Source organism: Schistocerca serialis, chromosome 2 (assembly GCF_023864345.2).
Source record: "Schistocerca serialis cubense isolate TAMUIC-IGC-003099 chromosome 2, iqSchSeri2.2, whole genome shotgun sequence".
NCBI lineage: Eukaryota > Metazoa > Arthropoda > Insecta > Orthoptera > Acrididae > Schistocerca > Schistocerca serialis.
In genome coordinates this window covers 742,586,893-742,611,884 of record NC_064639.1, presented here as the reverse complement: position 1 = coordinate 742,611,884, position 24,992 = coordinate 742,586,893, and the positions used below count along the sequence as shown (strand labels likewise).

The 24,992-nt window shown below is 46.1% G+C and overlaps 1 protein-coding gene across 1 annotated transcript in view; it reads left to right on the top strand.

Moving 5' to 3' along the window:
- LOC126455683 (uncharacterized) overlaps positions 1-24,992 on the top strand; it is a 76,754-nt gene that overhangs the window by 40,867 nt on the left and 10,895 nt on the right. The window contains exon 5 of the mRNA XM_050091449.1: positions 15,523-15,893. Within this exon, the coding sequence (XP_049947406.1) occupies positions 15,523-15,893 (371 nt within the window). The remainder of the gene's footprint in view (positions 1-15,522; positions 15,894-24,992) is intronic.

Sequence of the window (24,992 nt, the reverse complement as noted above, 5' to 3'; positions counted from 1 at the left end):
CAGCATAGAGCCTGTATAATAGAATGAATAGAGAATAAAAAAGGACATCTGTAAAAGAGAAAATATATTCTAGGAGGATGAATTCGAGGAAGTCGACCTATACCCGGTGATACAAAAGTGATGGCACCATAGAAAATGGTTGATAGGCTGAGGAAAGAGCTGCAAGAAGGAGTAATCTCCCGGTTAACGGTATGGTAGAGTGGAAAAAGCATTTTAAAGGCCCAGAGTACAATGAAATACAATCAGAAATGAAAGAGAACCAGGTTGGTGTAGAGGTAGAGAAAGTAATCACGAAAGAGGTACAGAAGGCGGCTACGCAAATGTAAATCGAGAAATCACCACGTCTTGGAAACATATTAGTAGAATTATTGAGGTATGGTGCAAGTGTTCTCTATGAATATCTAAGCAAATTATTTAATAGTTGTATATGGTATGGGAAGGAAATTCCAGCAGAGTGAATATAAAATCCACACATAAAAGGGGAAGCAAGAAAGTGTGTAGCGATTGTCATGTCAAGGTGCTCGAGAGAATTTTAAATTCAAGAATGAAGAAGGTTATAAATGGGAAGAATAAAGTGGCTTGAGTACACACGGCCATGAGTAGATAACACTATTACCTTAAAGCAGATCATGGCGAAGGCATTGGAAAGGAATCTAAGCAATCATTTTGTCTTCATGGAGCCTGAGAAAGCTTTGACACAGAGCCGCTGAAGATATTGTTCGTTATGCTGTAGTTAGCAGAACTGTCTAAGCCGGCTGCAGTGGCCGAGTGGTTCTAGGTGCTCCACTCTGTAACCGCGCGACCGCTACGGTCGCAGGTTCGAATCCTGCCTCGGGCATGGATGTATGTGATGTCCTTAGGTTAGTTAGGTTTAATTGGTTCTAAGTTCTGATGACCTCAGATGTTAAGTCCCATAGTGCTTAGAGCTATTTGAACCATTCGAAAAATAGGACGAGGGAGACAACAAAATTGGTGGCTAAGGGAAACCCAAGAAGAAAAATAGAAGAGGATGAAGAACAGTGGAGGGATCGAGTCGTTTGGCGACAGATGTACGGGATGCGGCGACAACCGCAGGACCCTGTTTAGTGAATGCTGCAGTCTGAGCGTACATGGCGATGCTGCTGTAGAGGCAATGTGAAAACTGGCACTTTGGTGGCTCGTTTACAACAACTATTTTACCAACTAACCATTAGTTTAGTTAGAGAAGATCGAATAATTGTTAGGCAGTAGCCTGTTTAAGGCAGCATTCTGATTCATTTTATTTCAAGAAATGGTCAACCACCTCCCCACAATGGTAAATCTGTTCCCCGTCAGATCACCGCCGTTAAGCGCCGTCGAGCTTGGCTAGCACTTAGATAGGTGACTGTCCGAGTCTGCTGAGCGCTATTGACAAGCGGTGTGCACTCAACCATTGCGAGGCCAACTGAAGAGCTTCTTGATTAAAAATTTGTGGCTCCGGTTACGAAAACCGACAACGGCCGGAAGAGTCGTGTGCTGACCACATGCCCCTCCATAGGCTCGTCCAGTGACGCCTATCGGCTAAGGATGACATAGCGCTCGGTCGTTACTTTTAGGTCTTCCTAGGCTCGCTAGGATGTTATTTTTATTTCGGGAAATTACGAAAAATCTAAACCGGATTGGCTGGGCGCACAGTTGAACTCCATATGTGGTGAACAGTAGTAGTGTCGTCAAACTACTGGGTGCGATCAATGTGGGGCATAACAGCCTTCGTCGTGGAAGTGACGTGGATTATGATAGGTCTTCTCCTTCTGGTTATTAATTTTAAAAGCCGTCACGTAGCATCAGTCCGTGCCTCTGAGGGAACAGAAGTGCTTGTGTGGCTCTATTGGTAGAGTATTTCTCTTCAGAGGGGAAATCTAGTATAATGTGCTGATACGAAACAATTTATACATTACTACAGTATTTATGGAAATTTCCAATGGACGCCAGTTCCTCTTCAGTAGTGGTAAAATAGGATCTATTGTAAGGCTTCGCGAAACTACATTATTTCTTTATTAAAAGTCGAGTAAACGTCACCAATGCATATTACAAGTTAGTGGTATTATTGTCTCTCTTTATAATAAGCTTTCGAATAACTATGCTATTTGAAACCTCTTGGAAGATTAAAACTGTGTGCGGGCGGAGGTTCGAACTTCGAACTGTTGCATTTCATGAGGCAAGTGCTCTACTGACTGTTTCTTTTTTTGTATTTGGAGCACTGCCTGCATAATAATTTCTCCCCGCTGTATCAGATGTCGTGTGACTAGGGCCTCCCGTCGGGTAGACCGTTCGAGGGTTGCAAGTCTTTCGATTTGACACCCAGCGGAGAAAATCTCCGACACAGTCGCGAATCGAACCCAGGCCCTTGGAATTGACATTCTGTCGCACTGACCACTCAGTTACCGGGGGCAGATGACTCTGGGATGTGTAGGAACGCAGAATTTAGTTTTTTGAATTTTTATGTGATTATTAAATGGCTACGATGGCAGTGTACTTGAAGAAGAAAAACCAGTAAGGCCACGGATGCAAAAACATGTATAAGGGAAAGTGTTTAGAAAAAGAAGAGGAAAAAAAGGGACGGGAAAGTTAAGTATATTAAGAAGACTTACAGTGCCATGTTCCATGGTGTCTCGCTGTCAGAAAGATGTCCGTTCTGTCGGTAGACGAATGGGAGAGGCGTCGTTTTGTCTTGGTTGCAGTGTTCTTCGAGATTCCAGCTCCTGGGCTGGTTGACAAAAGTATTCTGTGAACAGTTCGCCACAGCGTCCCGATAGCGTCGATGTCGGCGCAGGTTGTGATGTTGTACTTGGAAATGCGTCCAGAAGTCCGCTGGATTGACGGTGTCGTCACTGAAGCGGTAGTTGATAGGCATGCCAGTAATCCATGTGACGGCGTGCCACTTAAATGATGGGAGATAGGCCGCGTCAGGATAGATCAGCATGGTTGGAGAAATGTTATGTGGGGGTACTTGGAGACAGACAGCCAACATCTTCTGTACAAAGGTCCTGAGGCCGCTGGTTCCTCACACTCGAAAATGCGTAAATTCGTGTTTTCGACGTTGCACTTGAGGCACAACGGTGAGTGTACCAGCACAATGCAGTGCAGTTTCTGCCTTACAGTATAATTGTCTTGACGAGAAGGTACCAGGCCGTGGTGGCGTTAGTGGAGTGTTGTAATATAGTTAATGGATTGTTTTCCGAACTGCTGGTGACGTGCTTCAAAGGGGTTGTGGGGCGGGGATGGTAGATGTCACGATTGGTCGCCTTCCTGGTCGTAGTGAGCTCGGCGCATTTGCAGCTGTCTACCAGATAGAAACGGCCGACGTGTGAAACTGGTGGGATGTAAGCCAATAGCGTCAGTAGGCGTTTCAAAATAGGTGCGAAATCAACGGTCAACATTCCAGTGAAACTATTATTCTGGATTTTTCACAACTGGACCATGGTTTTGGTGTAAAGTGCCGATGTCCTAACTCTTAACCTTAAACAGAACTAGGCCAACATCCCGCTTCGATAAAGTGAGCATCAAACTGGACTTTGAAGATGTGTCTGGAACGTATAAAATACCCGATATCTGCCTACAGTCTGTCTACCATTGTCGCAGTGATGGGCAGAATCTGTTTGATATGGGGTATCCAGACTGCCAGATATGTGTTGGGAAAAGTGACCCTCTGTCAAGTATTCAGCGGGCTTAGCAGATGGCTCTGTATGTTCGCCCGAAAGTTCATTGACGAGGTACGGCCAATGTCTCGCACGTACACCAACCCGGGACAACGGAGGGTGTCTACCAGATGACGGGGGGGTACGCTATCTGTAGGAATGCATTGGCCGATCTTCATGGCGCCTCATTTTGCGACGTTGGTAGCGCTCCCTGCCCGTGTGCTGTAGTGGGTAAGCCATTGCATCGTGGCTTGCTTTTCGGCCGCTGAACGTACGACAAGAGCCAAGTCCTCTGCATACGCGCGACAGCGGGAACCGTGCTCCCAGTCAAGTATCGCCGTAGTCCGGAGATAAGTGTTTCCATCGCGGTGCCGTCAACCATGGTCAATACCAGAAAACCCTGCTGTACTTGGCGTTTGATCTGTGTAGATTGGCTCTGAGCACTATGGGACTTAACATCTGTGGTCATCAGTCCCCTAGAACTCAGAACTACTTAAACCTAACTAACCTAAGGACATCACACACATCCATGCCCGAGGCAGGATTCGAACCTGCGACCGTAGCGGTCGTGCGGCTCCGGACTGAGCGCCTAGAACCGCTAGACCACCGCGGCCGGCTCAGTGTAGATTCTGTGAGTCTTTCGCTGATGAGAAGCCTGAACATCGTCCCTCGAAAGAGGCACATGATCGCCTGCATGAACTGTGGGGGATTCGCCATCAGATCCATAGCTGCGTTGAGTAATGCATGGCTGACACAGTCGAACGCTTTGTTGAAGACGGTGGAGATTAAAACGCCTCACAGTCGGGTGTGTTGCCACGACGATGATATCTCGATATTCATTAATGGCAGTATGGATGTTGTTATCGCAACCTAAGGATGTTAGTTCATGGGACACAATTAGTTATAACGCATGTTTGAGTCGCACAGCTAGAAGGCGCGTGAAGATCTTGAAGTAATGTGATCTGCCTCGCGTTTCGTGGCTGGTGAAATTAAGCCTTCCATGAACACTGGTGGCGGGAGCACTATGCCGGACCACTGTTCCAGGTACATGTCCCTCCATAGCAGGAACATCAGATGTTGAGGTTGTGTAAAACTCGATTGGTAAGCCATCCGGGCCAGTCGACCGATTTCGTTATCCTTTGCCACAGCTGCAAGGACTCGTCAGTAGTCACTTCTGCGGTGAGGAGGATTGCGGTCGTGGCTCTCCTGGCGAACTTAGGCAATAGCCACCGGATCGGCCGGTGTATCTTGATGGAGGAATGTGTAGTGCGTTGTGAAGGCATCGTTGATAGGAGCTTGCGATGTCATCCATCGTCCGTCAGGTATTGCTAAGGCTGACATTAAGGCCTGTCGACTTCATCGAAAATTTTGAACTATATGATGCATTCACCGCTAATCCTGTCTTGGATGCACGCTCGTATAGCGGCTCCCTCCAAGTGGCCCCTGGTCAAGGTTAAAATTTTTGCTTCGATTCATTGAGCTTCTTTTGGAAGATCAGGTGACGGGCGAAGGTCTGTGAGATTGCCTAGAGCGCTACGGTAAAAATCTGTTGTTTGGTGCCGGCCGTAGTGGCCGAGCGGTTCTAGGCGCTACAGTCTGGAACCGCGCAACTGCTACTGTCGCAGGTTCGAATCCTGCCTCGGGCATGGATGCGTGTGATGTCCTTAGGTTAGTTAGGTTTAAGTAGTTCTAAGTTCTAGGGGACTGATGACCTCAGCAGTTAAGTCCGATAGTGCTCTGAGCCATTTGAACCATTGTTGTTGTTGTTTAGTGATTCTACCTGGCTTTGACTTTACCGTAATGTGCCAGGATGCAGCGGGTGGCCGGTTTGGCGCACAGTATCCACGACTGCAGTGTGGTCCTGTATCGCATGATGCGTTTAGCACAAAGCTGTCACGTGGCCGTAATCTGCTGTCGAAATTCGGCTTCTCATAATAGAACTTCGTTGAGTTTACAGGATCGAGCATTAAGCCCTATACAAGGACGGGAAAAATCGCAGCACCAAGAAGGAGTTGTGCGACTTAAACGAAACGTCACGCCGTTCGCATAAGAATGGCTCTTGTAGCGCCACTACGAGGATGCAGATCAGGTTCGCTTTAAATACACGCTGTAATGGTCGGAAGCGTCAGTCACCTTAGAGATCGGATGTGGTGAGTCAAAATGGTTCAAATGGCTCTGAGCACTATGGGACTCAACTGCTGAGGTCATTAGTCCCCTAGAACTTAGAACTAGTTAAACCTAACTAACCTAAGGACATCACAAGCATCCATGCCCGAGGCAGGATTCGAACCTGCGACCGTAGCGGTCTTGCGGTTCCAGACTGCAGCGCCTTTAACCGCACGGCCACTTCGGCCGGCTGTGGTGAGTCGTTGTTAGTCAAGAACACCTATGAGAAAGACGTCACTATCAACACGTCACTGAATTTGAAAGAGGTCTTGTAATAGGGCTACGCAGAATTAGACTGCGATCTTGCAAAAAGACTTTGCAGGAATGAACCCGCTGTACATGATTGCTGGCAGCGGTGGTCACGGGAAGGTACGCTTACGGGAAGATCGACTCCAGTCGTCCACGTGGCACAACCAAGAGGGAGAGCAGTAGTGTAACACACATTTGGCTCTGTGCACCGTACTGCATCTGCAGCAGCAATGAGAGGAGCAGTTGGCGCCGCAGTGACACACCGAACTGTTTGAAAGCCTCTACTTCAAGAACAGCTCTAGGCCACGCTCCCTGTCGCGTGCTTTCCACTGACCCACATTTGTTTCTTCAGTAGTGTCAACCGAGAGCGTATTAAATAGCGGGATGAAGGTGTGTTGTGTTTCCTGTTGAAAGCTGACTCTGCCTCAATACCAGTGATGGCCGCGTGTTGCTTAGAACGACATTGGAGGGCCTGGTACCAACCTGTCCGCGTGCTAGACACATCTGGAGTTATGATCTGGGGTGCGATTTCATAGGAGAGCGGGAACACTTTCGTTACTATCCGAAGCACCATGACCGCAAATTTTGTACGCCAGCCTGGTGATTCGACCTGTAGTGTTGCCACTCATGACTATCATTCCAGGGGGTGTTTCTCAACAAGATAACGCTCTCCCGCTTACCGCTGTTGTAACCCAACATGCTCTACAGAGCGTGACATGTTGCCTTGGCCAGCTAGATCACCAGATGTGTCCAGTACAGCACATATGGGACATCGTCGGATGATAACGCCAGAGTTATCGAGAGCGAGCATTAACCGTTCCTGTATGGGCGTCCAAGTACAACAGAAATGGAACTCCATCCCACAAACTGACATACGGCATCTATACAACACAACGATATCAAACCAAACACCTTTCAGCCCTCTAATTTCGAAACTTATTTCATTTGGTTGTCAGTTTCGGTGATTTGCCGGCAGATGATGGTTGAAGTGATCGCTGTAGCAAGCAGAAATCTACAGATACGAGTATTCGAATGCTGGCCCCCGTTTTGACCAGAACCGTGGTGGAATCTTCCGACACGTCGGTCAGGAGCCTGAAGATGACGTAGTAAATCGCCGAAATTGGTAGCCAAATGAAATAAGTTTAGAAACAATACGGCTGTAAGGTGTTTGATTAGACATTCTGTATCGAAAAGCCGAGTCCCGCAACCACCTCTGAAAAAATGGACATAGAGAGACTGTACAACACAATGCTTGCACGTTTTCATGCTCGCATTTAACTTTCTGCCGGTTACACCGGTTATTAATGTACCAGCATTTCACGTTTTCAGTGGCTTATCTCGTGCTTACATTAACAACCTGCAATGTTAATCACTTAAAAATGTATTCCCGAAATTTCATTATTCTACATTAATTATTTTTTGGTGTTGCGACTTTTTTCCCTCAGTGTACATTGTCTGCGAAAGCTGATGGTACAGATGTAGATGTCAAGATCCGTAAACGCAGATAGCAAACGTTGTGTGTCAAAAAGATCCACGCGCTCCAATATATATATATCGCCCATTCTCTAACACGCAGAGCATCAGCGATATATATATATATATATATATATATATATATATATATATATATATACACTCCTGGAAATTGAAATAAGAACACCGTGAATTCATTGTCCCAGGAAGGGGAAACTTTATTGACACATTCCTGGGGTCAGATACATCACATGATCACACTGACAGAACCACAGGCACATAGACACAGGCAACAAAGCACGCACAATGTCGGCACTAGTACAGTGTATATCCACCTTTCGCAGCAATGCAGGCTGCTATTCTCCCATGGAGACGATCGTAGAGATGCTGGATGTAGTCCTGTGGATCGGCTTGCCATGCCATTTCCACCTGGCGCCTCAGTTGGACCAGCGTTCGTGCTGGACGTGCAGACCGCGTGAGACGACGCTTCATCCAGTCCCAAACATGCTCAATGGGGGACAGATCCGGAGATCTTGCTGGCCAGGGTAGTTGACTTACACCTTCTAGAGCACGTTGGGTGGCGCGGGATACATGCGGACGTGCATTGTCCTGTTGGAACAGCAAGTTCCCTTGCCGGTCTAGGAATGGTAGAACGATGGGTTCGATGACGGATTGGATGTACCGTGCACTATTCAGTGTCCCCTCGACGATCACCAGTGGTGTACGGCCAGTGTAGGAGATCGCTCCCCACACCATGTTGCCGGGTGTTGGCCCTGTGTGCCTCGGTCGTATGCAGTCCTGATTGTGGCGCTCACCTGCACGGTGCCAAACACGCATACGACCATCATTGGCACCAAGGCAGAAGCGACTCTCATCGCTGAAGACGACACGTCTCCATTCGTCTCTCCATTCACGCCTGTCGCGACACCACTGGAGGCGGGCTGCACGATGTTGGGGCGTGAGCGGAAGACGGCCTAACGGTGTGCGGGACCGTAGCCCAGCTTCATGGAGACGGTTGCGAATGGTCCTCGCCGATACCCCAGGAGCAACAGTGTCCCTAATTTGCTGGGAAGTGGCGGTGAGGTCCCCTACGGCACTGCGTAGGATCCTACGGTCTTGGCGTGCATCCGTGCGTCGCTGCGGTCCGGTCCCAGGTCGACGGGCACGTGCACCTTCCGCCGACCACTGGCGACAACATCGATGTACTGTGGAGGCCTCACGCCCCACGTGTTCAGCAATTCGGCGGTATGTCCACCCGGCCTCCCGCATGCCCACTATACGCCCTTGCTCAAAGTCCGTCAACTGCACATACGGTTCACGTCCACGCTGTCGCGGCATGCTACCAGTGTTAAAGACTGCGATGGAGCTCCGTATGCCACGGCAAACTGGCTGACACTGACGGCGGCGGTGCACAAATACTGCGCAGCTAGTGCCATTCGACGGCCAACACCGCGGTTCCTGGTGTGTCCGCTGTGCCGTGCGTGTGATCATTGCTTGTACAGCCCTCTCGCAGTGTCCGGAGCAAGTATGGTGGGTCTGACACACCGGTGTCAATGTGATCTTTTTTCCATTTCCAGGAGTGTATATATATATATATATATGATCGTGTGGCTTATGATGCATGATGCGTGTATTCCCCTAGTGGTCGCCGTATACCGCTCTCTAAGTGCCGACGAGTCAAAGGCGGCTGACCAGGAAGCAGAGTTTCGGGAGTGTGGTGAAATGTCGGTACTGGTCTGCTTCTCGAGAACGCAGTTCAAATCTTTGCCTAATGTGAGGTGATCATAATTTCCGAGAAATAAAGGCGTGATGCCTTCTGCATAGAAGGAGGACTTGTACCTCCGTTTATCTGTGCCCGATGATGTGTTTAGATTTATGTTTATGGTTCCTTCAGCTTTCAGGGCCACCCCTCGTTCCGTTGGTAGATAAATTGGAAACTGCTATCCCTTCTAGTACGTCTCATATCCATAAGACCTGGACCAAGTCGCCATCCGCAGTTCTTTTAAGTGGGCGACGTCAACGTCTGCTACTCGTGTCAAGTTGCGGAGCAATCAAGTTTACCGGTGTTGAAAGTAGCTATTCGGTGTGCCCAGAGGGAGATCCGTGCTGCCGGTATACTCATAGCTTATGAAGGTTGTCGTGGAGGATAATGGCAGTCCATATTGCTCGCTGGGGTAGCCATGGGAAGACCCCAAATTTTAGTGTTGGCTTAGCGTACGAGCACATCCCATTTCCGATTCGGGTGGGGACGGGAAATCCCCATGCTCTGTTCATGAAAACGGTCAGCCAGTTTCAACACAGGCGAGAGGTGGCGATGCTGGCCAAGTCCGCTCATCCACATCGGTGACGTCGGGAGATGGTAATGAACTGCGTCTTGCGAGGGCTTGGCGTGCCATGCCGCCGAGTCTTGTGAGGGCTGAACGTGCAGTGCCGCCGTGTATGTGAATGGAGAAAGCGGTTGCGGTTCGGTCGGTGTTTGTGTCATCGTGCTGCAGTCGTGTGATACGGCGTTGCAGGTATTCATTACGCACGTGACCTTCTTAGTCACAATCAGAACATGTTTGGTGTTGTCCATAATAAATCACCACTGCTTGGCATCCACCTACAAAAATGTATGATGGGACATGACTTTTGAGGTCTATTCGGACCTGTCTCACACCGCTGTGCACCGGGTACATTGTGAATTGTGCCCAAGTTTCGGCTAAATAATTGTAAACTTTCGTATACGGGCTTAACGCCACGATGACTTCGTCTTCCCGTACGTCGAAAGTCAGATCGAAAACACGGATGGTTCGAAGGTTGGTTAAAATGTTTTATATTATTGATTTATATTAATTAATTACTGTTTTGACAGATTAATGTGCTGAAATTAGAATTCATTCATGTAGATTTTTTCTACAAAGTTCGGAGTTGTCCACTTCTAATGGCCCGATGTTGCCGTCGGAGTGTGGAAATTTGAGTGACTGTCGCCTCCGTTGGATAATATCGTTGCAAGTAGTGTCGGAGACCATCTTATCATAAATGACGTTGGTGACGATTGATAGCTGAATGCCAGCGATCCGTCGCAGGGCATCTTGGCATCATCACGTAAGATGTGCTGGAAGGCCGGTGCTTTGGGTTATGCGTATGCATTCGGAAAGGTGAACTTACGAGTGTTCTCCTTGTAAGTGTTGGCCATGATAGTTTGTTCGGCTTGGAAGGGCAGTGACGCGATAGTAAACAAACACCACCCGTGCGCAGCAGCTTGGACTGCTGAGCACCGTCCACACCGCGGACCTACCACCGAGTGAGCTACCCATGCATGATTCACGATTTAATGGAAGTTCTGCTGCGAAACTTGCAGGTGTTCTGCAAGTTTCTCAGGAGGAGATCTGTGAAGTTTGGAAGATAGAAGAGGAGGTGATGCGGAGGTAAAGCTGTGAGGACGGATTGAGAGTAGTACTGCGGTAGCTTAGTAGTAGAAAAGTTGCCCGCCAACGTCAAAAGTCTCCGAGTTCGAGTCTCGGCCCAGCACACAGAAAGATTCATAGCAGCGCATACTTCGCCGCATAGTAAAAATTTCATTCTAGAAGGTTTATTCTAGTTTAAATTATTGTCTCTTTATATACACAAAGTTAAACAATTTACGGCCTACTTCATGAATCGCAGCCATGTATTGTTTTGGGTTTTATTTGGATCAAAATATAGAGTAAATCAAACAGCAGATGAAACTAGTGCAAAGATAGAAGGCACCCTTTACAATAACAAAGAAGTTGGGGACCGATTAAGGAATACACTGTTTCGTGTAAATTTCGTTGGAAAAGTAGCTTTCTCCGTATTATAGGTAATGACTTAAAAAAGACATGGTCAAAACAAATGACTATTGTGCAAAATACATGTCGTGGTGGAAGAATCCTTGTTTGATGGAAACTTTCATATAATTACATTTTCCTGGGGACATACTGATTCTCATCTTTATCTTCGAAAAGATAAAGCTAAAGTATTGAATTAAAACTTGTGGCAAGGCCAGAACTTGAATACAGGTATCCCTCTCTCTAAAGCAGATCATCTGTCTACTACACCAGCCATGCAGCTTTGGTAACCACTCTGCCAGGGGCTGTAGTGGATAGCACATCTACCTAGCAAGCAGGAGACCTGGGTTCAAGTCCCTGTTTTGTCACAAATTTTGATTCATTAATTCAGCTTCTATCCTTACCAAAGACAAAAACTTTGTTTTATTATCACATCAGAAAGCAAACCTCAACGTCTCCAAGCTTCCCAATCTCTTTCTCTCTCTGAGAGGAGGTCTATCACTAGCGGTTCAACATCCTCAGTTCCTTCTGAAGTTCCTCCATACTCTTCTTTCCTGCATATGATGCATTCATCCTGATGAAAATGAACTGGTATCGAGGTCTTCCTCGACTTCCTTGTCACGATCCCTTCTAGTGTATCCATCTAGTGCATCCATTCTAGTCAATTGTTCCCTTCTCTTCGTTGTTTGCAGTGTTTGTCTTTCCTTACACAACGTTTGTGACATATCCTCGTCCTTTACTTTAACAGTCCCTTTCACACCTGCTATTCCTTTCCAGATCCACGACTCAAAAATTTCTAAGCGTATCTGCCCTCTCCGATGCAGTGTCCAAATTTTAGCACCATAGAGGGCAACATTCCAGACAAGACATTTCACTGATCTTTTCGATTATTAGTTATTGACTGGACCCTAGAACATACCACTCCTTCTGTAAAACATTTCTTTTGCAGCAGCTAAAACTAAATTCCGCGATCAGGCCCTGTAGATCGTGCGATGTCGCAGAGTCATCCTCCGCCAAACGGCATCCTACGTACGCGGTATGGAGGAACATGGAGTTAGCAGGCCGTTCTCCCTGCTGCTGCTGACTTTTAGACCTCGAGCCGCTCAGCTATGGAGGCAGACTGTGCTGCGACGGCTATTTCTGTTATTAATTTTTGATTACTTGTCATTTTAGTGCCTTTTTACATTCAAGTTACATGAATTTATCAACATGTTTCAGTAACTCATTACAGATCATCGCTTTTAGCTTCCCCAACTACTTTGTAAAAATCATCGCCTCAGTCATCTCCACATTTATCCTTATTCCATATTCCTCACAGCGGCTATACAATTTGTTCAGCATATTGTTAATTGAGACGACAAATTAAGATATTGGAGGGGTAATGTCGTAGTGATATATACCATCAGCCGTTACTCTTGGAAACTTTATTTCGGCTACCAGTTTCAGTGACTCAGTAGCGTCTTCTTCAGGTCCACGTATGGTTACTAACAATACTTTAAAAAATATAGTATAAAATAAGCCCAATAATGCAATAAATCTGCTACATCAAACAGACAGAAGTAAATAATTATGAACTAAAGCTAATATGAACAATAGCAGTTCATATACGTAATGTATGTGTGCATCAGGTCTATTAAGGCAACTATGGAGCGTAATGATATGTAGCAAACCTAATATTCAACATCGAAAATACGAAACACATTTAATAAGAAGTCAAAAGTAGTAAATTTCATAAAGAAGGTGTAATAGGGATAGTGTAAAAGAGTTAGAGTGTATGATAAAGATATGAATAGTAGTATTAGAAAATGACAATAATTAATCACAATGTAAAGCAACTTGAGGTAGGAATGTGTGTAATGTGTATCTAGCAACGAAATGAATTATTTCTTAGGTTGAAAAGAAGATGGGATTGGATCATGTCATACACAAAAACATCGTGAAAAGCCATACAAGTTGGTACACATACATGTACATGTGCGTCTACATCTACATACTTACACCGGAAGCCACCGTACAGTGCGTCGCGGACGGTACCCAGTACCAGTACTGATGATTTCCTTTCCTTTCGTGTTCCGCTCGCCAACAGATCGAGGGAAAGACGACTGCCTTCATGCCTCCGTATGTTATCTTACGCGAATTGTAGGCACGTACACGTGAAATGTGGGGTGAAAACATCTAAAGTTGGTGTAAGAGACAGCGGCCATTCAGTTGCAAGAACACTCCATCGATACGAGGTAGCATATACGGGTCTGCAGACGCTACTGAGGCGATGAAATTAGTAGCATAAATAAAGTTTCCAAAAATACGGCCAATGGTATTTATTTCTGCAACAGTGCGATCGACCGTTGTTCCTCACTCCATTACTTAATGTATCGTACCAGGTACTGGGAGGAGCCCAAAAATTTCTGAAGAGTAAAATGCAACTCATAGGAAAAACAGCAGCAGTATATTTCAATAAGAAGTGTCAGTTTGCAGCCGTAATACAGAAGTGTTGCCTAGTTAGATTAAGACGTCGGGGCAGTAATGAAAATTAAACATAGTTTATGTTTATGATACGTTTCTTCAATCTATATCGACAAATGGTTCATGAAGATTATCCTTTCATTTTCTAAACCACGCCGGCCGAGCGGTTCTAGGCGCTTCAGTCCAGAACCGAGCTGCTGCTATGGTCGCAGTTTCGAATCCTGCCTACGGCATGGATGTGTGTGATGGTTAGTTAGGTTTAAGTAGTTCTAAGTCTAGGGGACTGATGATCTCTGACGTTGTCCCATAGTGCTCAGAGCCATTTGAGCCATTCTAAACCACGCATGGTTATCAGCTGTTGTTGCTTATAACAGTACGTTTAGGCACACACTAACCTACCTCCTGCATTGGATTTACGTAGCCTCTTTCATTTCTTTGGCTACCAAATATGTATAGTTCTGTCATGGACATTGTTTAATAACGTTATATTTCGTTTTTAACTTTTTGTTAGTAATAATTCCTCTTATAGCTCTCCCGTGATCTTTATTCTTTCATTAGATGTTTTCAAGAATAGCCCCCTTCTCATTATTCATAGAACTCTTCTAATTTGTGTTTTAGGTATGGACGCCCTCTTTATACATCAAATTACAAATCACTCATACCTTTCGTCTATGAAATACTGTTGTTCATATTATTTTAGTTCATATTTATTTACTTGTTTCCATTGGACGTAAGAGTTTTATTGTAGTATTGAAATTATTTTATACATTATCGTGTTAAGTATTTTTGTAGGCATATAGGGGTAAGAAGAAGACGCTACTGAGGCGTTGAAACTAGTAACCTAAATAATGTGTCCAGAAATATCGCTAATGGTATAAATTTGTGCAACTGTTCGACGTACCGCTGTTTCTCACTCCATATATTTTTATGATGGATTTACGATCACTCGAGACACACTGCCACAGTGGTAACAGCATTTCCCGTCAGATCACCGAAGTTACATGCTGTCGGGCTTGGCTAGCACTTGGATTGGTCACTGTCCGTGGCTGCCAACTGCTGTTGGCAAGTGGGGTGCACTCAGACCTTGTGAGGGCAATTGAGGAGCTACTTGACTGAGAAATAGCGGCACCGATCACGAAAATTGACAACGGTCGGGAGAGCGGAGTGCTGAATCCCCAAGCAGTGACGCTTAAGCACTCCGTCTTCAGGCCACGAATGGCCTACCGGGACCATCCCGCCGCCCTGTCATCCTCAGAGGAGGATGCGGATAGGAGGGGCGTGGGATCAGCACACCACTCTCCCGGTCGTTATGATGGTATTCTTGACCGACGCCGCCAGTATTCGGTCGAGTAGCTCCTCAATTGGCATCACGAGGTTGAGTGCACCCGGATAAACCGCAACAGCGCATGGCGGCTCGATGGTCACCCATCCAAGTGCCGGCCACGCCCAACAGCTCTTAACTTCGATGATCTCACGGGAACCGATGTATCCACTGCGGCAAGGCCTTTGCCCCGATTGACGCCTAAGGGCTGAGGATAACACGGCGGCCGGTCGGTACCGGTGGCCCTTCTAGGCCTGTTCGGACGGAGTTTTTCTTATGAGGCTTAATGGTGGTCATATGGGATTTCACTATAGATTTACGAACTCTATGAGAATTCTGTGCTGCCTGCGTTCGTAGAACGAGGCATATTTTGCTTCACCTATACTTGCAATTTGATAGGTAGTCTGGACGCGAATGTGACGCTGAAGCCTAACGAGACGCGGGAGAACTGCAGCATCCTGCGCAGCGACGGGGTAATGGGCGAGGCGCGGTGCGACAGCCTGTCGCCGTTCCTGTGCGAGCGGCCGCTGTCGCTGGGCGTGCCGGGCACCTACAAGTGGGAGGAGGACGCGGGCCGCTTCTACAAGACGCACGCGCGGAGCCTGCCGCGGGCGCTAGCCGCCGAGGAGTGCCGGCGCGAGAACGCGACGCTCGCCGTCCCCGACACGTGGGTACGCGCCGCCGTGCTGCTGCGCCTACTCGAGCCCAGCGCAGATCTCTACTACGTCGGCTTCACCGACCACGAGCACGAGGGCGACTTCGTCACGGACGCAGGTACGCTGCGCGGAGCGCTACATTATGGTCACTATGACTGTTAGTTTGGTTTCGGGAGATATTTAGCCCCTTTTGAACGATCGACTTTATATTTTTCTTTCTTTCTTTTTGTAGTAAGATCTCAAGGGACCAAACTACTTAGGTCAGCGGCGCCTAAGCCTACACACTAACTAACCTAACTTACGCTATGAACAACACACAAACTCATGCCCTAGGGATGACTCGAACCTCTGCCGTGGGGGATGGGGGGGTGGGGGGGGGGGGGGAGGAGGCGGAGTCGCACGGTCCGCGACAAGTGCACTAGACCACTAGGCTATCCCGCGCGGCTCTGCCTTAAATCAGTTGACTACTCTACACAAGTAACCCTACTGCAGCACTCGCGGTGTTTTGTTCCTGTACTCAGTACCGTCTGCGCCGAGAGGACATTTCCGTGTATCCGTCAGGACAAAAACTTCGTGTGTTCTGGCAGCTGTCTGGTGTGCTGTTTGGCACCTAAAATGTAAAAGTGTGGTAATGAAGTACTACCCTTTTTAAGAAGAAGGTTCGAAATACAACCATCAAAAAGAGTTGTATATCACCCCGGTTCCCAGAAATCCTGAAGATAGACGTTGACTGTGGATATTGTATCATAGACACACTCCATTTGACTGTTCAGAGATGTCACTAATTCCGCCCAAAGATGAAAACAACCACTCATGAGCAGCGCCTACTAGACGGAGGGGGGTGCGACAGCCGATCAGTTCCAGTTATTCCATCAGGAAGCAGGTACACGGCTCTTGTTGTCTGTAGCTCAAACATGACTAGACGGTCAATACCGCGGTTCGATAGCGTCCGCATTGTTACTTTGTCCCAGGAAGGTCTCTCAACAAGGGAAGGGTCCAGGCGCCTCGGAGTGAGCCAGAGCGATGTTGTTCGGATATGGATGAGATACAGAAAAACAGGAGCTATCGATGACATGCCTCGCTCAAGCCGTCCAAGGGCTACTACTACAGTGGATGACAGCTATCTACGGATTGTGGCTCGTAGGAATCCTAACAACAACGCCCATATGTTGAGTAATGCCTTTCGTGCAGCCACTGGACGTCGTGTTACGACTCAAACTGTGTGCAATAGGCTGCATGATGCGCAACCTCGCTCCCGACGTCCATGGCGAGGTCCATCTTTGCAACCACGACACCATACAGCGCGGTACAAATGGGTCCGACAACATGTCACGTAGACCGCTCAGGATTGGCATCACGTTCTCTTCACCGATGTGTCGCATACGCCTTCAACCAGACAATCGTCGGAGACGTGTTTGGAGGCAACCCGATCAGGCTGATCGCCTTAGACACACTGTCCAGCGAATGCTGCAGGGTAGAGATTCCCTGATGGTTTGGGGTGGCATTATGTGCTGCCTACGTACGCCGCTAGTGGTCATGGAAGGCGCCGTAACGGCTGTGCGATATGTTAATGCCATCCTCCGACCAATAGTGCAACCATATTTGCAGCATATTGGCGAGGCATTCGTCTTCATGGACGACAATTCGCACCTCTATCGTGCACGTCTTGTGAAAGACTTGCTTCAGGATAACGACTTCGCTCGACTAGAGTGCCAAGCATGTTCTCCAAACATGAACCCTATTGAAAATGCCTGGGACAGATTGAAAAGGGCTGTTTATGGACGACGGGACCCACCAACCACTTTGACGGATCTACGCCGAACCGTCGTTGAGAGGAGGGAAAATTTGGACCAACAGTGCGTTGATGAACTTGTAGACAGTATTCCAAGATGTATACAGGCATGCATTAATGCAAGAGGACGTGGTACCGGGTATTAGAGGTACCGGTGTGTACAGCAATCTGGACCACCAGCTCTGAAGGTATCTCTGTATGGTGGTACAACAAGGAATGTGTAGTTTTCATGAGCAATAAAAAGAGCAGAAATGATATTTATGTTGATCTCTATTCCAATTTTCTGTACAGGTTCCGGAAATCTCGGAACCGAGGTGATGCAAAAGTTTTTGTGGTGTGTGTATAATAACAAACTGTAAGAACGAGCAATGACAAACGAGTTTATTAATGACTGAAGGAAAGTTCATGATGATTGTTCTTTGCCAAATGTCATGTGCTGCACTCCTGAGAAATGAAAGACTAGGAAAACTGTCAGCAAACATATCAAAAGATATACATGAACACCATAAAATATACATGATGAATCATCTGACCTACCCAATGGGTTTTATGCAGCCAACAAACCCCTTCAAAAGCCACACACAAAATTTTCATAATTTCTCAGTCACTATGTACAAACTGCCAGTACTGCAGAAAAAAAGAACAGGGTCTTTTTGTACAAAATGTGATGTAGTTGAATTTTGCTCTGGAATACATTTCAACTCGAGGCTACAGTTTTCGAGTTATTCAATAAAAAGACGTGATAAGGTTACTTTTGTTTGTTTTTCTTGAATAATTCGAAATCTATGGTCTCTAGCGATAACTTATTGCAGTACAAAATATAATTACTTTAAATTTCTTTTAAAAAAGGCCTTTTCATGTTTTCTGTAGGACTAAGGGGCGCAGGGAATACGAAAATCTTGCGTGAGGTTTTGGAAGGTATTGTGAGCTGCGTAAAACCCTTCGGTAGGGGCAGCTGTGTCACCCTGTAAACTTGAAAACGCATCAAACAATATTTAGAAAGCAGTAAATAACGTCTTTTTATTTTATGCTCTGTTTTCTGTTTTCTTATGAAAAAATCAAATGACACCTAAAAATATTTTGTCATTAAATAATTCTGAATTTTTGAATGTTCGAATAATTTCCGTTAAAAGACATTTATCTACACCAGTTTCCAAAAGTTAAGCATAGTTACGGAAAGAGGTCACATTCCCTAATCAGTATGTCGGAAGGGTTACTTAGCAAGCCGCTGCTTGGCGTACAGCAGTGCCTCAAAGGTAATGTTTTGGAAAGTTCTGATAGCTAAGATACATATTGGCAAGAAAATTAAACAGCTGAGAAATCTGTTCTACATCAACAGAAGCTGTTAATAGGGGTATGGGTACTGCTAAGAGTCACGCATTCTCTATAGTGAGGTGGTACGCTCTGTACGAGATGGGTCAAAAGCTCTCTCGGTAATCGATCCCATTCCTCACCAAGAGTGGTACAGACGTCTGAAAGCATCCTCTCCTTGGTGGTGGCTGATGTGATGCAATTCGCTTTCCTGACGCATCCCAGGTATTTTCTCTAGGATTCAGACCCAGGGACCTCGCTGGCCAGTCAGTGCGACTCGTATTTTCTCCTTCAAGAAATTGATCCACCATATCAGCTCCATACAGACGGGCGCTGTCGTCCACAAATAGGAAGTCTGAACGGACAGCACCTCTGAAACAGCGAACGTGTGGTAGCAGTACCTCATCTCTGTACTCTGACAGAGTTTACAATGTTTCTCCGAGCAGCAACATGACGCCTCCTCACACCATGTCTACATCACCACCAAACCAGTCTCTTTCCACGGCGTTCCAGGGGTTGCATCGGCTACCAGGCTCTCTCCAGAGTAATGTACAACGAGAATCATTTTGAAAACATTCCTCCGTTCGGTCATGGTCCAGTTTTGTTTTGTCGACTCCACAATACATGGACCAATCTCTGTGCTGTAGCGACCGGGATGCACATTGCCGGACGTCTGGCGAACATCCCTGCTGATCTGAGTCTCCAATATACAGCACCAGCAATTCTCGGGGAAGCTGCAAGCTGTGCAGACAATTTTCTTGCAGGTGTACTCAGATTCCGTCGAGCAGTAGCGGATCTGGTGTTGGGTGATTCTCCTCGTTCAACCTTGTACTGGCTTGCGACGAACATCTCCTGAGTGTCAAAACAGTCAACAAAACCACGAAATGAGTGTGATTAAAATTTAGGTTGAGAGGATATCAATAATAAGATTCCCTGACCTCATTGCTATCTCAGTGAAAGTAAAGAACAGTTGCACGATCTATTGAATGGAATTAACAGTTAACGATCACGCAGTATGGACTGTGAGTAGGCCGAAAAAAGATGACGGTAACGAGGTGAAGCACAGATGAGAGTAGCGATAAACTTGAAATTAAAACCGGTGAACGTGAAGTAGACAAATTTAAGGAATTCTGTTCCATTGGTAGCAAAATAACAGATGACAGGCGAAGCAAGAAGAACCTAAAAAGCGGAAAATCACTGGCAAAGAGTGCACATATGGCCGAAAGAAGTGTTCTTGTCTTAATTAGAGGAAAAAGTTTCCGAGAATGTGCATTTCCAGTACAGAGTTGTAGGCAAGTATTTTTGGACTGTTTGAAAATCAAGAAGAGGAGAAGGTTTTGTGATGTTAAAGTAGATGTGGAAGGATGATAAAAATTTGGCGCAATGACAAGAAATGTTTCCCGCAGAGTCGGTGGAGAGGGAAACGTTTCTACAAGAACAGAGTATAGGATGATATCACATGTACATCTACATCTACACCTACATCCATACTACTCAAGCCACCTGACGGTGTGTGGCGGAGGGTACCTTGAGTAACTCTATCGGTTTTTCCTTCTATTCCAGTCTCGTATTGTTCGTGAAAAGAAGGATTGTCGGTATGCCCCTGTGTGGGCTCTAATCTCTCTGATTTTATCCTCATGGTCTCTTCGCGAGATATACGTAGGAGGGAGCAATATACTGCTTGACTCTTCGGTGAAGGTATGTTCTCGAAACTTCAACAAAACCCCGTACCGAGCTACTGAGTGTCTCTCCTGCAGAGTCTTCCACTGGAGTTTATCTATCATCTCCGTAACGCTTTCGCGATTACTAAATGATCCTGTAACGAAGCGCGCTGCTCTCCGTTGGATCTTCTCTATCTCTTCTATCAACCCTATCTGGTACGGATCCCACACTGCTGAGCAGTATTCAAGCAGTGGGCGAACAAGCGTACTGTAACCTACTTCCTTTGTTTTCGGATTGCATTTCCTTAGGATTCTTCCAATGAATCTTAGTCTGGAATCTGCTTTACCGACGATCAACTTTATATGATCATTCCATTTTAAATCACTCCTAATGCATACTCCCAGATAATTTATGGAATTAACTGCTTCCAGTTGCTGACCTGCTATATTGTAGCTAAATCATTTGGGATCTTTCTTTCTATGTATTCGCAGCACATTACACTTGCCTGCATTGAGATTCAATTGCCATTCCATGCACCATGCGTCAATTCGCTGCAGATCCTCCTGCATTTCAGTACAATTTCCCATTGTTACAACCTCTCGTTATACCACAGCATCATCCGCAAAAAGCCTCAGTGAACTTCCGATGTCATCCACAAGGTCATTTATGTATATTGTGAATAGCAACGGTCCTACGACACTCCCCTGCGGCACACCTGAAATCACTCTTACTTCGGAAGACTTCTCTCCATTGAGAATGACATGCTGCGTTGTGTCATCTAGGAACTCTTCAATCCAATCACACAATTGGTCTGATAGTCCATATGCTCTTATTTTGTTCATTAAACGACTGTGGGGAACTGTATCGAACGCCTTGCGGAAGCCAAGAAACACGGCATCTACCTGGGAACCCGTGTCTATGGCCCTCTGAGTCTCATGGGCGAATAGCGCGAGCTGGGCTTCACACGATCGTCTTTTTCGAAACCCATGCTGATTCCTACAGAGTAGATTTCTAGTTTCCAGAAAAGTCATTATACTCGAACATAATACGTGTTCCAAAATTCTACAACTGATCGACGTTAGAGATGTAGTTCTACACACCTGTTCGACGTCCCTTCTTGAAAACGGGGATGACCTGTGCCCTTTTCCAATCCTATGGAACGCTACGCTCTTCTACGGTACACCGCTGCAAGAATGGGGGCAAGTTCCTTCGCTTACTCTGTGTAAACTCGAACTGGTATCCCATCAGGTCCAGCGGCCTTTCCTCTTTTGAGCGATTTTAATTGTTTCTCTATCCCTCTGTCGTCTATTTCGATATCTACCATTTTGTCATCCGTGCGACAATCTGTGCGTCAAGGAATAACTCCCGTGATATTTGATGGAGCTGTAAACGGTAAACCTGCAGGGAAAACAGAGGTTGGCTGGATTTATCAAACCAGTCAGACTGACGAAAAAAATAACTTTCATTGGAAACATGGCAGCTGTAATTTGTCCTTCGGTAGAGTGGGATTTACAAATGTCGGTGCCCTGGGCCATAGTATCTTGGGACGCTTTGCACCCCCCACCACATCCTCTGCAGCGTAGTAAAATGTAGTTCAGTTTTAGGCAGTTTGGGGGCCCTATGTACGCTGTATGGAGAGGTCACAGGTGGCTGGTTCCCACACTGGACAATGCCTCCTCTTGCGTGCTGCAGCATGCGGGCATGTAGCGAGAGGCTAAATCATTTGCCCCATTGTGATTTCAGTTTTATCCGTTTCCGTGAACCAACATTAATAAAATCTTGTAATGTGCAGATATCGACAACTATAATTGTGCCATATCAGTTTCAATTCAATGTATTTCATAGTTTTGAAGATACAGAAATTTTCTGAAAACACAGAATTTTCAATAGTTAAAAACATTTTGTAGTTCGCTTACTACTTTAACATGTGTGGAGAAGAACGAATCTAGGCTTCTGAACAGCTAGAATGTTGAGCGTGTGAAATAACTTTGTGTTATAATAAATGAGTAACGTACATTGAAAAACAGAAAACAGATAGTAATTGCGCAAAGCGTTGTAAAGTTCCTTTCACATACTGTTGCCTATGCTTGTAACAGATGGTCGCTGAAGGGACTCAGCATGCTTGTCGTGGTACAGAAAGTGCCTTTTAGCGTCATCTCTGGCTATTAGACATTTTTGAATTGGGCGGCTGCACGCTTATACTTCCCGTCGATCGATTTTCGATTTCGCCTAAAGATGACCATTTAGAATAAAGCGGGGTGTGGCGTGAAACGCATATGTGATTTTTTTGTATAAATTTATCCTTTTTTGCAGCTATGAAATGTCTTACTCAGCACACAAAAAGTAAGAATAAAGACACCTTTAAAATAATTTACTTTCGTACTTTATTTAATTGCACGATTAATTTCGGACCCTATGGGTCCATCTTTATGTGCAGATCGTCTTAATACACTATGTGACCAAAAGTACCCGGACATCTGGCTGTCAATGACTTACAAGTTCGTGGTGCCCTCCATCGGTAATGCTCGAATTCAATACGGTGTGGCCCACCCTTATCCTTGATGACAGCTTCCACTCTCGCAGGCATACGTTCAGTAAAGAGCTGGAAGGTTTCTTGGCGAATGGCAGCCCATTCTTCACATAGTGCAGCATTGAGGAGAGATATCAATGCCGGTTGGTGATGCCTGGCACAAAGTCGGCGTTCCAAAACATCCCAAAGGTGTTCTGTAAGATTCAGGTCAGGACTCTGTGCAGGCCAGTCCATTACAGGGGTGTTAGTCGTGTAACCACTCCGCCACAGGCAGTGTATTATGAACAGGTACTCTATCGTGTTGAAAGATGCAGTCACCATCCACGAATTGCTCTTCAACAGAGGGGAGCGAGAAGAGGGTTAAAACATCAATGTAGGGCTTTGCGGTGATACTGCTACGCAAAACAATAAACGATGCAAGCCCCCTCCATGAAAAACACGACCACACCATAACACCACCGCCTCCGAATTTTACCGTTAGCACTACACACGCTGGCAGATGACTTTCACCGGGCATTCGCCATACCCACACCCTGCCATCGGATCGCCACATCGTGTACCGTGATTCGTCACTCCCCACAATGTTTTTCCACTGTTTCCACGTTTACACCCCTTACACCAAGTGAGGCGTCGTTTGGCATTTACCGGCGTGATGTGTGGCTTATGAGAAGCCGCTCGACCAGGAAATCCAAATTTTCTCACCTCCCGCCATACTGTCATAATACTTGCAGTGGATCCTGATGCAGTATGGAATTCCTGTGCGATGTTCTGGATAAATGTTTGCCTATTACACATTACGACCCTCTTCAACTTTGGCGGTCTCTATCAGTCAACAGACGAGATCGGCCTGTACGCTTTAGTGCTGTTCGTGTCCGGAAGCAGTGGGCCTATGGATGTTTAGGAGTGTGGAAGTCTCGCCTACAGACGTATGACAGAGGTGACACCCAATCACTTTCGAAATCCGTGAGTTCCGGGGAGCGCCCCATTCTGCTCTCTCACTATGTCTAATGACTACCGACGTCGCTGATATTGAGCACCTGGCATTATGTGGCAGCACAAATCACCTAATATGAAAAACGTATGTTTTTGGGGATCTCGGATACTTTTGATCACATAGTGTACGTACTTTAGTTCTGCTTTTTAATAATGTGAAATGTATGTTCGTGTTATTTTATGTATTTAGCGAATAAACTCTGCAAAATGAGATGAAAAACTGAGCATAGCAGCAGCAGCAGCACTTTTGTGATAATCTGTAAATTAATTTAGTCTTTGTTTTTCGTTCACGTCCTTCTGAAAATAAGTGAACTGTACATGTGTATTTTACTGTGTAGACTAGTGATTAGAAAATTAATAGTAGTTTTTGTTTTTGCGTAAGTCTTGTGAATATCCTTGTGTAGGGCGGCTTCCTAGAGTAAATTTTAAGTGTGGAGAAGTTTATTTCTGTTTAATAGCTTGCGGTTTCAGAGTTCAGTAAGAAATCTGCACACTAATTTTCAGTGTAACTTTATTCTCCTTTGGTATATCTTCAAATTAAGTAGCGCCATTTGAGACCCTATATCTATTTTATACACAGTACCATGTGGCTAGGGACTGTGCTAGTTGTGAACGGATACAAGGAAGTTGGCTGCTGTCAGTAAACAGCTGGAAGCTGCGTTGACTACCGTCGACAAGCTTCTAGCTAATGCTCGAAGTTGTGCTGACGAGACCTACGACGACACCTTTGGTGTCACTGGAATCCCCTGGTGGCCCGGACGTCACTGTGGCTTCCGATACGCAACATCTGACCGGTCCCTCTTCACTCCACAGTCGGTAGCAGACAGTGGTGGCTTCGCGTGTCACTGGGCGGAAGGCGAAAGACGGAGCAGGCTGTGCGGTTGGCTCCCTACGTCTTAGCAACAGGTACGAGGTACTTCCCAGTGTTG